This window comes from Hydra vulgaris, chromosome 12, assembly GCF_038396675.1.
Source record: "Hydra vulgaris chromosome 12, alternate assembly HydraT2T_AEP".
Lineage (NCBI taxonomy): Eukaryota > Metazoa > Cnidaria > Hydrozoa > Anthoathecata > Hydridae > Hydra > Hydra vulgaris.
In genome coordinates, this window is record NC_088931.1 from 38,142,694 (window position 1) to 38,159,109 (window position 16,416).

The window sequence follows — 16,416 nt, forward strand, 5'->3', positions numbered from 1 at the left end:
TATCTAACGGGTTAAGACTGCATTTAAACGTGTAATTTTGTTTGGTTTTGTCTCTCAATCGTTTGACTAAATTTGGATACAAAAAAAACTTTTGAATTCTTTGGTGCAACTCTTCCAATGTTCCTGATACTGACTGCCCAATTTCTTCTAGCCATAGCAAACATTGCATTTTATTCAACGAATTAATATTTTCTGACATTTTATAACTTTAAATGTAAAAAAACATTTTCAGTAAAATAGATTTCACAATTATATATTATAAACAAAACCATTTACTTTTAAAAATTTATTCTTTTACTTCTCAATCAATCAATATTTTCCAACATAATACGACTTTAAACTTAAGCCCCCATTTTTATTAAAAAAGATAATTAGTATTACAAATCTGCAGCCCCAAACCCACTCAGCCCATAATCCGACCTTCGGAGTGAGAAAAGTTTTGAATTTTAGTGGAGTGTCTATAGTAAAATTGAATCCTAACAGTAATTAACGAAACATCAACGAATTACTTATTTACTTATTACAATTCCAGAAAACTTAAAACTAGTCAGAGATTCACCCAACGGTCATTTAAAAGAGACAAGTTATTATACGCAAGCGCTGTAAACATTAAAGAAAAGTAAATTAGGGTATGAACGACCGTGACCCATATTTGAATAAGGTACTTATTCAAAATATGGGTCACGGTCGCAAATTATGCGGTTGCATAAATAAAACCGCAAATATGCGGTTGCATAAATAACTTAAAAGTTATTTAAGCAACCGCAAGTTGTGTTTTTACAATAATGCAACCGCCTCTTTTAATTTATATGATGTATCTTGTGGAGTCCTCAGAGCTCGATACTAAACCTCTTCTCCTTCTACTTTACTTTAATTATCTTCTTAAAGCCTTTAATGTAACGACTGTCATGTTTACTGATACTAATCTCTTTTTATCTCGTAACAACATTACAACATTATTTCTAAATATAAATATTTAGCTACCTGATCTTATCTTATATAAAAGATTAATTGAAATAAGATTGTTAGAAATAACTCTTGATGAAACTGGCTTCTTCAAATAAAATACATTCTAAAATTACCAGAGTTATCGGTATAATGTATTGCATATGTAGGGATGGCAATCCCGATATTCCGAAAATCCGAAATCTATGCGTGATTCTCGAAAATTTTCAACTACGGTTTAAATTAATGAAGTTTTCAGAATACAGAAAGTTTATTAAATAAACCTTTTTTTACAATTATCCAAAGTGGTAATCGTTTTCACAGTGACAAATTCAGTTAGAATTAAAGATCTGATAAAGAAACGTAAGTTGAAATAATTTAAGAACTTTAGAACTTTAAAAGAAATTAGAACTTAAGTAAATATCGTGACGAACTACACTGAATTCAACAGCACAAATCTGATATGGAGACATTTCTTAAGAGGAAAAGATGTAACAGCCATGTGCAAAGTTAGTACATGCAAAAAATTATTGAAAATTGCCGGTGGTTTAACAAAAGGTCTACATTCCCATTAACTGTCTAAACATAAACTTAAAGTAACATTGCAATCGCAAGCACCAAGTTTATCCAGGAGAGCCTCAAATTCGAAAGATTTAGAAGAAGAACCTCAAAATAAAAAGCCAAAAATCTCGAACTTTTTTTCAACAACATTGTAAAATAAGGAAAATCTGTCCGAAGTGTTGGCACGTATGGCAGCAAAAGATGGTATATCATTTAGTACAATTTGTAATTCCATAGGTATGCAAGCCGGGTTAGTTGCATGAGGATATAAAAATGTCCCAAAATTACGTAATACTATCAGAAAAATGGTGTTAGACTACTACGAGCAGATTAAAAAGCAAGTTATAAAGGAAATAATTGATCAAATATCAAGAGGCTCTAAATTTTCTTTAACACTTGATGAGTGGACTTCTTTTGGAAACTGCAGATATATGAATGTGAATGTACATGAGTTGAAAAGTTATTGGAACTTATGGCAAAAGGACTGGCAGCAACACCAACACTACCTATAAGGGTAAAAAGTATAACTTCTAGTATTCAAAGAGAAATGTTGTTATTTGAAAGTGGTGCTACAAGAGGTAATCGCCTTCAAAAAGCATATGATTATATACTATCTATACGGCCAACAAGTGTGGAGTCCGAACGAACATTCTCAGCGGCTGGGTTTTTATGCTCAAAAAATCGAATGTGATTAAACGACGAAATGATTAACGCTTTCATTTTTTTAAGGTGGTACTTTCAAAAATGAATATAGTTCATGTATACTCATATATATTCATACTATTTTTACTTATGTTGTGTTACCTTTTTAATGCATTATTTTATAATTTAAATAACTTAGGTTAATTAGTAAATGAACTATTTTACTTAACTAAAAATGAAAAATGATTAATTTATTGATAATATAGTAGTATTATCAATAAATTAATCATTTTTCAGTGTTTCATGAGTACTTAAAAATTTGTTCTTTACATGCTTCACCGCCAATAATTTTTTCTGCTTCTTAATTAATCCCAGGATTTCCCGGGAATAATTTCTCAATCCGAAAATCCCGGGATTGAGAATGTCCGGGATTTTGCCATTCCTATATATATATGTCAATAAACAAAGTCTGAAGTTTGTTTATACGTCTATAAACGTCTTAAACTAATATATTTTGAGCTAATTTATTGCTCAAAATTTATTAGTTTTATTTTTAAGCAAGCTTATTATGGACAAGTACATAGCTATCAAAACTTAAAAAAAATTTTTGCTAACAAAAACATGCCTGCAGAATTATTTACGCTAAAAAAACACAAATAAGTTAAAACCTAAATGAAAGATATGAGAGTGATGAATGTATTTGAAATAAATATCTATTAGCAATTAATTTTTAAGAATTTATTTAACAATAATCTCTCTCCTGAAAGCTTTAATAACTGTTTGAAATAAATATAAATGAAAACTATAATCTTACAACAAATATAACTTACCCATATAAACTGTCTGGGTAATTTACGGAAAAATATACGGAATATAGGATTGCATTTCGAGGCTCAAAACTATAGCATTTCATATCGAGGTTCAAAAAAAAAAAAATTTCAATTTTTTTGTTTTTTTGTTTTTTTTTTGTTTTGCTATTAAAGTGCTCCCGGAAGTCCTTACGATTTTATCACAGAGCACCGTGAAAGAGCATTTAACTGGGAAGTTTACGCCTCCTTCCTTCGCAATGTCTCTTATTGGGCTAGAGCTGGCGTCGAACCTCGGTCACTGATCGCTCGGTCATTAGTGACAAACCAAAGAAAAAAAAAATTTTTACTCATAAAGAACAGCTGAAATTTCAACGCATATCAAGTCATGAAAGAGGGGAAGATTGCAAGTGCAAGATGAAATGTTTTGAAGCGATTACTGACAAAGAAAAAGACGGTCTACTCAATCAATTTAACTCGATTAGTAGCAAAGTTGCACAAGACTCGCACCTTGCTTACTTTGTTCAGGAAAAGAGTCTTTTTTCAACCCATCTCGAATAACAATAAATAAATACAAGACCTTTAGTTATCGATCCATTGCATAATAAGTCAACTTCAGCATTTGTAAGTCTTAGTATTTTTTTAGAGCGCTGTATTGAACTAGAACTTTTATTCGAGCCATGCAAAAAATGTTGAACTGTGTTGGCGCTCTCTCTCTCCCTCTCTATCTTTATCTGTTTTTCCACAGGATGTCTACCTGTAGACATGAGAGGGAGACATTCAAATCAACCTCATCAACTAAAGCAAGAAGAGTTGCAAGCAGTGATTGACCATATCCGATACTTACGTGGCAGAAAGTCACATTATGTCATGGGTGCTACAAGGAAAATATACTTGCCAGAGCTCTTTAATGTTGCAAAGATGCATCAAATGTTTGTAAACTGTTGCCCTGCACGTGAAGTTTCTTATGAAAGATACAGACTTCAACACTACATTTAATATTGGATTTGGATAAAAGATACATGTAATATCTGTGATGAGCTGAAACAGAAGATGTCACATGAAGAGTCAGAAAATGACAGAACGAAGCAAGAACTTCATCAAAGAAAAGCTGCAACATTCTACAAAAGAAAACGCGTGGCAAAAGATCTTGCCCTGATAGATAATTCTACAGAGGCAGTTATTTTTGATTTTCAGAAAAAATCTATGCACTCTCAACAAAACTAAACAATGTTTATTACAATTGCCAACTTACCTGTTTTTCGTTTAATGTTCACATGCTGTCAACAAATGATGTATACTACTACTTTTACGATGAGATTTTTGGCAAAAAGGGTGTTGATGATGTGTGTTCCATGCTTTATAACTCCATAGAGACATAGATCCCGCAAGTAGTGACAAGACTGAATTTGTTTTGTGATGGGTGTGCAGGGCAAAACAAGAATTATACTCTACTTAGATTTATGAATTAGTTGGTAAACACAAAAAAGCGATTTGAGCGCATCTCAATCCGTTTTTCAATCCGTGGTCACTCGTATCTTGAATGTGACCGTGACATGGCCCTGATCAAACAGTCAACAGATTTGGATCTTCCCAGCCAGAGGGTTCAAGTGTTCAGGAATGCGCATGTCAAGCCATCTCCCTTTACAGTGATCCACTGTGACCAGAATATGTTCAAGGCGTTCAAAGATTTCCTAAAGCTAGGCTACAAGACATCTTGTCCCTTTAAAACAAGACCTTTCCGAGAAGTCTACATTGAAGCCTCTCATCCGCAATACATCAGCTTTAGAGATTCCTGGAACGGCACCATTGAAACTGCGGTTGTGACATTGAGATCTAAAGGTAAACAAACAACCAAGCCTCTGAAAACAAGGCCATTTGAGTGTTTATGCACTGTCCCGATTTCAATCAGTCGGGAGAAATTCAAAGACTTGAAGTGTCTGAAAAAACTATGCAATCCTGTGATCCAGGAATTCTACAACAATCTTCCAGTTGATGGACCCTCTGATTGTAAAAATGGTTTTTCAACAGACACGTCATATTATGCTGATGATTGAATCAATCAGTCTATTATTATGGAGTTATTGCAACATAAACATTAGTTTTTATTATTTTCCTCCTCCCTTCTTTTATTCTTTGGTTTAGTACCTACAATAAAGGTGACACTCATATAATAATACTACTATTATAAAGCATTATTTTAGCGCGTTTCAATGTTATTGTTTTTGGTATGAGTAGTAATCAATTAAGAAAATCTGTTATGAGAATGAGTCTCTAGGAACTAACCAGTGGAATATTTTGGCTTGTATTGGAGTGATGCAACGGAAAAACGATCAAAGTCCGAACAGCAATTCCCTTCTTACAGTTTCAATATCAAACATATAAATCAATATTTTCACATAAAACTTTGAATTGCTATATTGAGAAATAAATGTTTTCTAAAATAAAATGATTTTTGGAGTGATTTAAATTCCTTTAACTACATAATGGTGTTTTAAGTCTTAAAAATTGATTTTCTCAAAATAGCAAAAGTGTGACTCCGATCGTTCTTCCGTTGAGGCCTTCATATATATATATATATATATATATATATATATATATATATATATATATATATATATATATATATATATATATATATATATATATATATATATATATATATATATATATATATATATATATATATATATACATATATATATATATATATATATATATAAATATATATATATATATATATATATAAATATATATATATATATATATATATCTGTGTGTGATAGAGGAATTTTTGGTTGGAGGGCGATTTTTGTTTGTATTAATTTTGTAAAATTTTAATAATTAAAAAATTAAATAATAATTTTAAAAGAGTGTTGTTGTATTAAGTTGGAAGACTGGATTATGTGTTACAATTGTTAGGCCTGGAGGAGGTAAGCATATCCTGAGGTTTTGTCTGTGATTTCTGAGCTTAATTATTACAATTAGCATTTTGATCGTTATTACACAACAGTGTTTGTGATTCCTCCAAAGTGTGCTCGAAGTTACCCCACGTACGAAGGTTAATTCCAAACACCAATGGTTTTATTTTTGCCCTAATTTGTTATTTAATAATTAGATATATAAAAATTGCTTTAGGGGCTTTGTGACTGAATAGTAAGACTAAATTATAAGCAATAAATATGAACAACGAAAAAAAAGCAACATACAAATGACGTATTAAAGTTATTATATTTTTATTATTTTTAAAAGTATTACTTTATTTCATTTCAAAATAAATCTGTGAGTTCAATCTGTAATGTTAGTGTGAATAGTGCAGCTGTGAATAAATCCTTTACATGTTATATTATTATCAAAATATTGAATACTGACAACAAAAGCAGCTTAAGTATAAAAAAGAATAGTTGATAAGTTCAAAATATTATTTCTGTTTAGTACAGTTTTAAAACCTTTGTTATACATGCGCAGTTATTGGAGTCGGAACATATATTATAAATATGGACACAAATACACAAACATATTATTATAGTTTAAGACCAACGGTCCAAATAATTCGTTAAAATCAACTTAATTGTTGTAAAAAAATCCGACTTCATTTCTGTTTTTTCGAACCTAAAAACAAAACTAAACTCTCAAAAATAAGTCTGATATTTAAAAACATAGTTAAAAATTTTTTAATATTTAAAATGGATATTAAAAAATATATCTAATATAAAAAAATTTAAAAAGATTAAACTAAATTTGGAAAATATTTGAATAGTATGAACAAAACATTATTCAAACTTGTTATTATTAAATATTATTATTAACTGCTGGTCAAAGATTTTTGTCAAACTCTTGAAAATTAGTATAATTTAGCATTTGCTAGATTAAAAAACTTCTTCTAATCTACCCAAAGTTCCTATCATCCAAGTTTTTCAAACAGTTTACAATCAATTTGCTAAATAGCGCGGAGACTTCATTTTAAATTTAAACCTTCAAGGAATTGATGTATGCGTGTAGAAAAGTGTAATAAACATCGAGATCAACTTTGCAGTTCCTTTTAAAAGAAGAAAAGTTTAGTTTAACTTTTAATTGCTGCTCTAGAGCAGGATAAAAAATTGTTCAATTTTTGTTGGATTATGTGTCGTATTATTAATATTGCAAATATTTTTAAATGTTTGTTGTTGGTAACTTTCGTGTTTTTATTTTAAATCTGCAATGTTCAAATGGACTTAGACTTCCTTAATTTTACCCTTTTGCCCCATTGGTGACCCTTATCAATTTTTTCCAATTTTATAAACACTATTTGCATTTTTTGTAGAACAAATACCCTTGAATAAAAAAAATCATTTTTGTAACGTGCATCTAAAATGTCTAAATGAGTTAAGACTCAGTTTTATTCTTTTGCCCAATTAGAGACGTTTAGTACTTAATTCAGATTTAAAAAGAACTCTTTTCTATTGTTAAAGGCACATACTCTTGAATAAAAGAAGTTTCATTTGAGTGACTCAACATAAAAACAGTCTCTTTTGCCACTGCCAAAACAAATATTTTTTTAATACTTAATTAGCTTCGAAAATATACTGTAAAAATTATTTTATTATTAAAAAATATATTATATTTGAATATTTTAATTGATTAATTTTTCCAATCGTAACCAAAAATAATAATTCATAAAAATTATTAGTTTAAAAAACGTTAAACAAAGAGTTTCTCCTAATAATTTCTTTTTTAATTGCGTTTTTCTCGAAATACTTAATAAGCATCATAAGGCGTTCTGCAATATAGCATTGTTAAATAAAATTTTTTAAACTTAATTAATAAATAAATTAATAAACTTTTTTTTGCTAAAAATCTTTTGAAAATTTTTATCATTTCGACAGAAAAAAAACAAACCCATTCTGCCAAAATAGATTATATAATGGTATTACTTGATATTATCACTACAAAATCAATTTTGCAACAAACCAGCAGGCTAGTGTGAAAACAAACCAATAGACTAGTGTGCAACAAACCATTAGGCTAGTTTGCAACAAACCAATAGGCTAGTGTGCAAACAAACCAGTAGGCTAGTGTTCAACAAACAAGTAGGCTAGTGTGCAACTGCTTTTGAGTTTAATCCAAGATAAGAAGTTCAAATTATTGTCTTGTGGCTTCATTTATTTTAACGAATGCTGATTTTTTAAATTAAATTTGTATAACTTAGTAAAATTGTTATATAACTGCAAGTCTATTTGTGATAATAAGCTGTTAATTTTAATATACTGATCATAAATGTCAAAAAGTGGTTGTAAAATAAAAGCTTCTTTTGATAGTTAATGCTTTTAAATGTTTTATCAAAAAACACTTTTTATGACTTTTTAGGGGAAGAAAAATTGCAACTGCTAACTGTTTAAAATTTTTTAAAGCTTTTACATTTTTAACTTGAATTATGTAACTAATCAAATCGAAATTAAAAGTTTGTATAATATATTTTACGAGAGGGCGAGTAAAACCCTTTTTAAGTAAAATTTTCCCCTTATCCCTTAAAGTTTTTATTGCAGTTACATGCTTGTTAATATACCACATTTTTTTATTCAATTAAATTGTTACCATGGATTTTAATAACTAATTGATTTATACATCAACGCTCGTTAACAGGGTGACAACTAAAATATAAAACTACATATTACCTGGAGGATGGCGATTGTTAGGTTTTAAGGGTGGGAGATGTTTTTCATTTCCTAAAAGATAAAAATATTGCTTTTTATATATTATAATAATCTTTTAATATTTCAATGCAGGAAAGAATATATAAATATTTAACAAATACATTTTGTAGCATAAAAACTTTGCAAATTTTATACAAAAAGTTTTTTATTTTTATGCAAAACATTCTCATTCAATTTAAATATAGAAAGTGAGAAAATGGTGGAGATGGGGTAACTCCAAACGAGGCCGTTATGGCATGATAGAAAAAGAAAGTTGATAATTTCTTTTTTGTCGTCTATTAGGGCGCTCCCTCTCACAGGCTCAGTTCTTGACGTGTAGTAGTGTAGTGAAGTTGTTCACTGCAAATCGATAAAAATTTTATTCATATTTTTATATAATATTTTGTCATAGTTTTATGTAACATTTTGAGCACTTATGTAGTGCTACTGTAAAAGTAATACCATTCCATTGCAGTTTGATTAGAATTCTTTAATTAAAAAGTCACAAATGTTAACTTCTACTAGTCTAAGTAATTTCAGTGAAAGAACGAACGGTCGAACTCACAAAAACTCCAATATAATTGTATGATTATTGGCAAATGATTTTATAACTTTATTTAACTTTGACAATAAAATCCTTTATTACATTTAAATTAAAATATTTCTAAATTTGAAAAAAAAATTAGTTTAAAAAATATAATAAATAATTCTCAATGTAAATAATTTAAAATAAAATCAAAATAATTTAACTAACTTATCTCAGTTAATCTCAGTTAATCTTAATTAATCTCAGTTTAACAAACTTCATAAAAACAATAAATTTTGATTTTAATTTAACGCAAAACCTAATGTATAATAGTTCAACATAACATACAACTTTGCAACGCCAAACAGTTAGTATTACTCAGAAAATTTTTTATTTTGGGAAGTGAACTTGTAAAATTAGAGCATTTATGGCCTTAAAATATTTTAATGAAATTGTAAGTTCTTTCGACAAATTTTGATGCTTCGCCTTTTAATAGTTGTTAAAATTAAAAACACAATACTTTTTTAAACTTATTTAACATTAGACTACTGATTAGTATGAACATAACAAAGTTGGATTTTTATTTTATTTTCGTAAGTTATCTTTATCTATAATGGATTCATGATACAGCTTCATTTTTATATTATTATTTCGTAAATGCAAAGTTAGCTATATTTTTCACTTGTATATCTATGAAGCAATAGTGCGTAGTCTTTAATTTCTAGTTGTGTTAAATATTGTTTTTGCAAAAAACAAAAACAAGACGTGTTTTAACGGGTGACAACTAAAAAGCGAGACTGGATTTAAAGACACATATCTCTTTAAAGGAATAAGATTTTTAAAATAGGAAAACTGTTTTAGAAGGTATTTTTATTCTAGTTTTTAAATATTTTATGTGTTTTTATTTTTTATAGAAAAATGAATAAAAAAATAAATTCAAAACAAGAAGAGATTAGAAAACGTGTGTATGAATTTTATTTAAATTACAAAAATGCTAGTAAAAAGTTCACTTATGACCACTTTAAAGTTGAGAGTATACCTAAAAGTACTATCTACAAGATAGTTAAACATGCTGAAAGTGAATCTGGGTACCAAAGAGTTCAAGGAAGTGGAGTAAAAGCTAAAAAAATGACCAGGACAAACATGGAAAGGCTCAAACTCATGTTTGATCATAAAGACGGAGTTTCTCAACGACAGGCAGCTAAAAAGTTCAACTGTACTCAGTAACACATTAGTAAAATATTTAAAAAAGTACAAATATTAAATCAAGAAAAAAATGACGATTCCAAAACCCTCTGACCAGCAAAAAGCAGCAGCTAGAACTAAGTGCAGTTAATTGTGTCAGAAATTCAAAAATCGTAAACCAATCATTGACGATGAGTTTTATTTCACGTTAAATCACTCCAGTATCAATGGAAATGATATATTTTATACTAGTGGTGTAAAATCTACTCCATCTACCTTTAAATACCAAACAAAACAAAAGTTTCAAAAGAAATTACTTCTATGGATTGCTTTTTCTGAAAATGGAATTTCTCAACTTTATTTTGTACCAAGCGGACTAGCTGTAAATCAAAAAATCTATTTAAACAAATGTATTAAGAAGAGACTTATTCCATTCATCAATAAGTATCATTCAGATGGTGCATATGTATTCTGGCCAGATTTAACATCATCTTACTATGCAAAAACAGTAATCAAGTACCTAAACAAGGAAAACGTGCATTATGTTGAGAAAGCGAATACCCTGAAAACTAGCCAGAATGTCGTCCTATCGAAAATTTTTGGAGTATTTTGAAAGGCCTTGTCTACAAGAATAATTGGCATGCAGAAAATCTTTAAAAATTACGTTCTAGAAATAAGTATTGCCTTAATAAAATTTGATATTGAGCTCATACGAAGCCTAGCTCAGTCTATACCAGGCCTAGTTGATAAAGTCAGAAGAAATGGTTCAATTGAGAGCAACTGATTATATATTTAAAAACTAGAATAAAAATACTTTCTAGAACATTTTTCCTTTTTGTTTTATATTATTTCTTTAATGAGATATGTGTCTTTAAATCCAGTCTCGTTTTTTAGTTGTCACCCGTTAGATGTCTTAAATACGTTGTAATACATCTTTTAGACGTCTTAAATATACCTTGTCCCCAATGGGTATAACATAAGCAATTGTCTATAATTTTCTATTTACTTGCAATTATTTTTTTATATTTATTACTTTTTCGCGTTAACAATAACTCATCTTAAGTTTAAATAACAAAAAATAAAAAAAAAATAAAAATGGAGCAAGATTAAAATCTGTAATTTCATTCAACTTTTCAACTCAAAAGGGTTGGTTTAATTATTTATCAATAGTTTTTATTCATTTACCACTTTTAAACCTTATTCATAGATCACCTTATGTTAAAAAACATAAAAACTCAAATTACCATGAGAATGAATTGAGGGTTCGGGGTGTGGATATTCACTATTTTCATTGCCTAAACGGTAAAAAAATTATTTTTATTTGAACGGTTTTTTATTTCTTTTGATCAAAATTTTTTATTAATAACACTATAAAATAAGTATAAAAAAATTGCATTTAAAATGATTGTACTAAATAAAAAAGAATGAAAATAAAAAAGTTGAGTAACTTAAAAGACTAGCGCGTAGTCTTTAATTTTATTCAACTATACTACAGCCGTTTTTCAAAACGCCTTAAGGGATTGTCCATAAATTACGCAATGCGAAACTTATTTAATAAATAGAAGTTTATTTGGAGGATCATTGATCAAGGAGATCCCTCAAGGTAAAAAAATCAAAGTTGACTTTTTTTACAAAATAAGCTAATTTAACCTAGAAATGTCATTAAATAGCTATTTTTGAAGAATTATGAAGAAAATCATAAAAACTTTTAGTTTTAAAAAACGTTTTTCAAAGATTTACTCCTATTAATTATTTTTTATTGCGTTTTTTTCACACGTAACATGCTTCTTAAGGCAGAAAACGGCTGTAGTATAACATCGGCCTTGTTGGTTTATTAAATATAGCTTTTATTTATATTTATCACTTTTTTATCTTAATTGTAAATCACCCAGTATAAAAAAACATAAAAGTCAAGATTACCATGAGAATGAGCGCCACCATAACGTATCGAGGGTGTGGGGTGTGGTTTTTCATTCTTGTCACCTAAATGGTAAAAATGTTATTTTTATTTAAACAACTGGTTGCTTTTTGAAAACGAAAAATAATATTGTTAACTCTATAAATTCATTAAAATAATAATTCTTAAAATAGTATTAAAAAAAGATTATATCGGCATCACTTAAAATGATTGGTTTTAAAAATAATAATCATTTTATTGTATCTTCATATAACTAATAGAAATAGACTTTGTAAACATTTTATATTTTAAGTAAACCTGGTTAGAGATTTATTGTAAATTTTATTTAAAAAAAAAAAACACTTGCCAAAAACCTTTCTCAAAATTTCTATCTGTGTACACTTGACTTGACATGTCTAAATTTATAATTTAAACAGCATGAAATCAAGTGTACCAGAGGTTGAATTTCTAAAAACGAAAATAATATCATTCGCATTTTAAGGCAAAAAAAAAATCTATTATGGAGCTGTAGTGATTTTTGTTAATTGTAACGAAAACTCCGGACATTTTTGCATTTGAAAGTGATACGGTTACCAGAAGCGTGGTATTATCACGGTTACCATGATAATTACCGCGTTTACCGCAATATTACGACGGAAATGTTTAATAAACTACTGCGGTAAAGGTAAAAACGGGCTCGGATAGTACCTTTAACCAGTTAAAAAGCATAAAGTGTTACGAAATAAAAGTTTGCGTTATTGATGGGGATGGGGATGAAAATGATAGAGATGGGGTGGGGACTAATCTGGTGAGGATGGGGCCGGGATATGGTGGGGACGGAATGGTTTCTATACCCGTGTCACTTTATAACTTGAATTTCTCCATATGTGAGAATTTAGCTTATTAACAAACCCTTAATATGGCTTAAATATAGTTGACTATTTGATATTGTGATTTTTTCTACTAAATCAACTTTGCAACTAACCAACAAGCTAGTGTGCAAATAATTTAGAGCCCCATCCAAAGAACTCAAATGATTGTTACTTTTGAAAAAAAGTTTTTTTAGTTAATTTTGATTTTCAAAGTAAATTTGTATAACTTAGTAGAATTATTGTATAGTTGTCTATTCGTGGAAATAAGCTATATATTTAAATATTTTGACCATAAATGTTAAAGAGTAATTGTAGAAGAAAAGCTGAGCAAAATATGACACTCAGCATGACAAAAGAAGTGGCGAGAAAATATAACACTCAGTATGACAAAGAAAGTGGGGAAAAAAAGTGATAACACGTTTATATTATTATTGCGCAATATGTAACTAATCTAATTAGAATCTGAAATAAAAAATGTCTATTGTATTATTATTGTGTTATTATATTATATTATTGTGTTATTATATTATATTGTATTGTGTTATTATATTATATTACATTATATTATAATGTTTATTATATTATATTATATTACAAGGGAATTCTTTTTAAGGAGAGAGTTCCCCCTCCTCTCATCCCTTAATTTTTTAGTCCGGTAACATTTTAACAAAATATTAAAATTAGGAAACATGCTAGTTAATATACTACATTTTTTTATTCAATTATATTGCACTCATAAATTTCAATAACTAATTGATTACTATATCATTGCGCGTTATCATAGTAAAAACTAAATATATAAAGTTCCATATTACCTGGAGGAGGATGACCATTGTTAGGTATTGGAGGTGGGGGAGGTTTTTCACCCTGGTTATTTCCTAAAAGATAAAAAATATTTACTTTTAAGAATAATTTTTTATTTTTTTTCTTTAGAAAAAAAAAAAAAAAATTTTAACAAATACATTTTATAGCATAAATACATAGCAAATTTTTTAAATAAAATTTTTCAACACCCTTTAAGCCTTTACAACTTCGCATTCTAAAGTAACATATTTTGAATCAATCTTGATTCAGTTTTAATTTTAATTTCTGATTCTACAAACTGTAAAAATTAATTCTTTCGAAAGCCTATCGTACAGCTTGAAATAATACGCGAGCCTTTGCATGAAAACTCTTTTATTTTTATTGTAAAAAAAAAAAGAAAAAGATAAATAAAATTAAAAAAAATAGATAAATAAAATTAAAAAAAATAGATAAAAAAAAAGATTCAAAATAGTCTTTTTTAAAATAAATGTATAAGAAATATTGAGCTTACGATCAGCAAAGGTGACAGCCACTAGCATAGCAGAAAAAATAATCAGCAAAACTCCTCTGCATAAAACGAGTTATAAAATATTATCATATTTATTAGCATATAAAAAAAATTGTAAAAAATTTAAATATTTAGTAAAATAAATAATTATACCTCATTTTTTTTGTTGTTGTTGCAGCGCAAACTGGTTGTCAAAAGAAAATATCTAGATTTTTTTAACGAAAAACTTTTATAGCAAATTTAGACCTACGTATGTATGTATTCAAATAATAATGAAATCAATGAAAATGTTTCGTAATTTATTTAACAGTTTTCTTTAATACGATTGTGTTCAAAATCAGGTTACTTTGGTTGCGATTGCAAATAATAGTTATTTTTTAACTCATAAATAATTTAATCTATTATAAACTTTAATAAATTTAATAAAAGATTTTTTTATCCATTTATTGATAAATTAAAATTTTGTGCATGATGAAATAACGTAAATTGATGAAAATATTTTAAAAAATTGAAAAATTTTATTTTAAAACTATGAAAAAAATTTTAATTATAAGTATAACACTATTTAAAAACCAACGACATAAAACTAACTTTATTGAAAAAAAAGGGGAATTTGACGAACGAGTATTTCTCTGAAAAAAAAAAAAAATTGAAAACATACCGTCAGATAATTAATAAAATCATACCGTCAGATAATACTCTTCTATAATAATTTAAATGTTTCCCAAATTTTGAATCGATTTTTTCAATACAAAACTTGCTTTTTCGAAAGTTGGGCAAGTACCTTAAAATGAGGTGATTAAAGCCAGATTACAAATAAATAGTTGAAACTTCTATGTTTTTCTACGTCTACTTCCAAATTTAAATTATCATAAAAGTAAAGTTATTCCGTTAATTTATTACTAAGAATAATTGTAGTTTCGATATAAATATTTTGTAGTTTAGATATAAATATTTTGTTTATTTTGTAGAGGCTATAAAAATTGTAATACTTAAATGCTGCAAAATTATTAGTTGGTTGTAACTGCTATTAATATTTGAGTGGATTGTTATGTTATAACTTATTGTAAATTTATATAGGATGAGTTTTTTATAATAGTGATCAAGTTTATAAAACTTCTAATTAAAATATAACTTTAAGTAACAATGAGGGGGTACTTTTAGCCAAAACATGTAGTGGCTTTGCCCTAAACACAAATCGTAATTAATTTTGAGCAGCCGTGGCACAATGGTAACGCACTTGCCTTAGAAACAAAGGATCCATGGTTCAAACTCCACCTCTGGGCAAGTCTTGCGAATTCGGTTACTTCGGAAGTTCTAATTAAATGCTCATCCTCGGTGCTCTGTGACCGTAAGAACTTTTTGGGACACCTTAATAAAATTAAAAAAATAAAAATAAAATGATTTTTAAAGTTATATTTTTGATTTAATTTTTAGAAATTTTTGTCTATAGATATAATTATTCATTAAACTTTCAATTTCAATTTTTAGAATAGTATATTAATAAAAATCATATTTATAACATAGACATCATGCTAAGAGCATATTAACGTATTGTTAAGAGTTGAGGTTATATTTCGTGTACCCTATATTTCTTGAGCAATAAGTTGATAAAATATCTTTTGTACTATTCTTAACTAGACTCATATTCGTCAAAAAATTTTAAATTTCATAGCAAAATATTTCAGCGTTCAAACCATAGAAAATTCAAACCATAGTTTTGACCATAGAAAATTTAAAGCCCCCTTATTTTTATGGGGTTACAAATTTTTAAAGCTCATAATTTTTGAACGCTGAGTTACTAAATGGCTATTTTTTACTTCTAGACAACTCGAACAACTCAACTGGAATACACTTTGACATTGTGACTAGCAGTTAAAAAATCTAGTGCATTTTATATTTTTTTTGCGAATTTTAAATATTTTTGTGCTGTTTCAATTAATGTATTTTCTTTTTGCTCCATATATACGGTATACTTGGATCTCTTCCCCCATAAAA

The 16,416-nt window shown here is 27.9% G+C and overlaps 1 protein-coding gene across 1 annotated transcript; it reads right to left on the reverse strand.

Moving 5' to 3' along the window:
* Positions 1–6,166: 6,166 nt before the first annotated feature.
* On the reverse strand, positions 6,167–14,706 carry LOC136088704 (basic salivary proline-rich protein 4-like). Its single transcript, XM_065813155.1, has 7 exons — positions 14,572–14,706; positions 14,422–14,477; positions 13,922–13,984; positions 12,258–12,320; positions 11,582–11,632; positions 8,609–8,659; positions 6,167–6,566 (listed from the first exon to the last, which is right to left on the reverse strand). Exons 1-7 carry the CDS (start codon positions 14,574–14,576, stop codon positions 6,547–6,549), a joined length of 309 nt encoding a protein of 102 aa, XP_065669227.1. The 5' UTR covers positions 14,577–14,706; the 3' UTR covers positions 6,167–6,546.
* Positions 14,707–16,416: the final 1,710 nt, after the last annotated feature.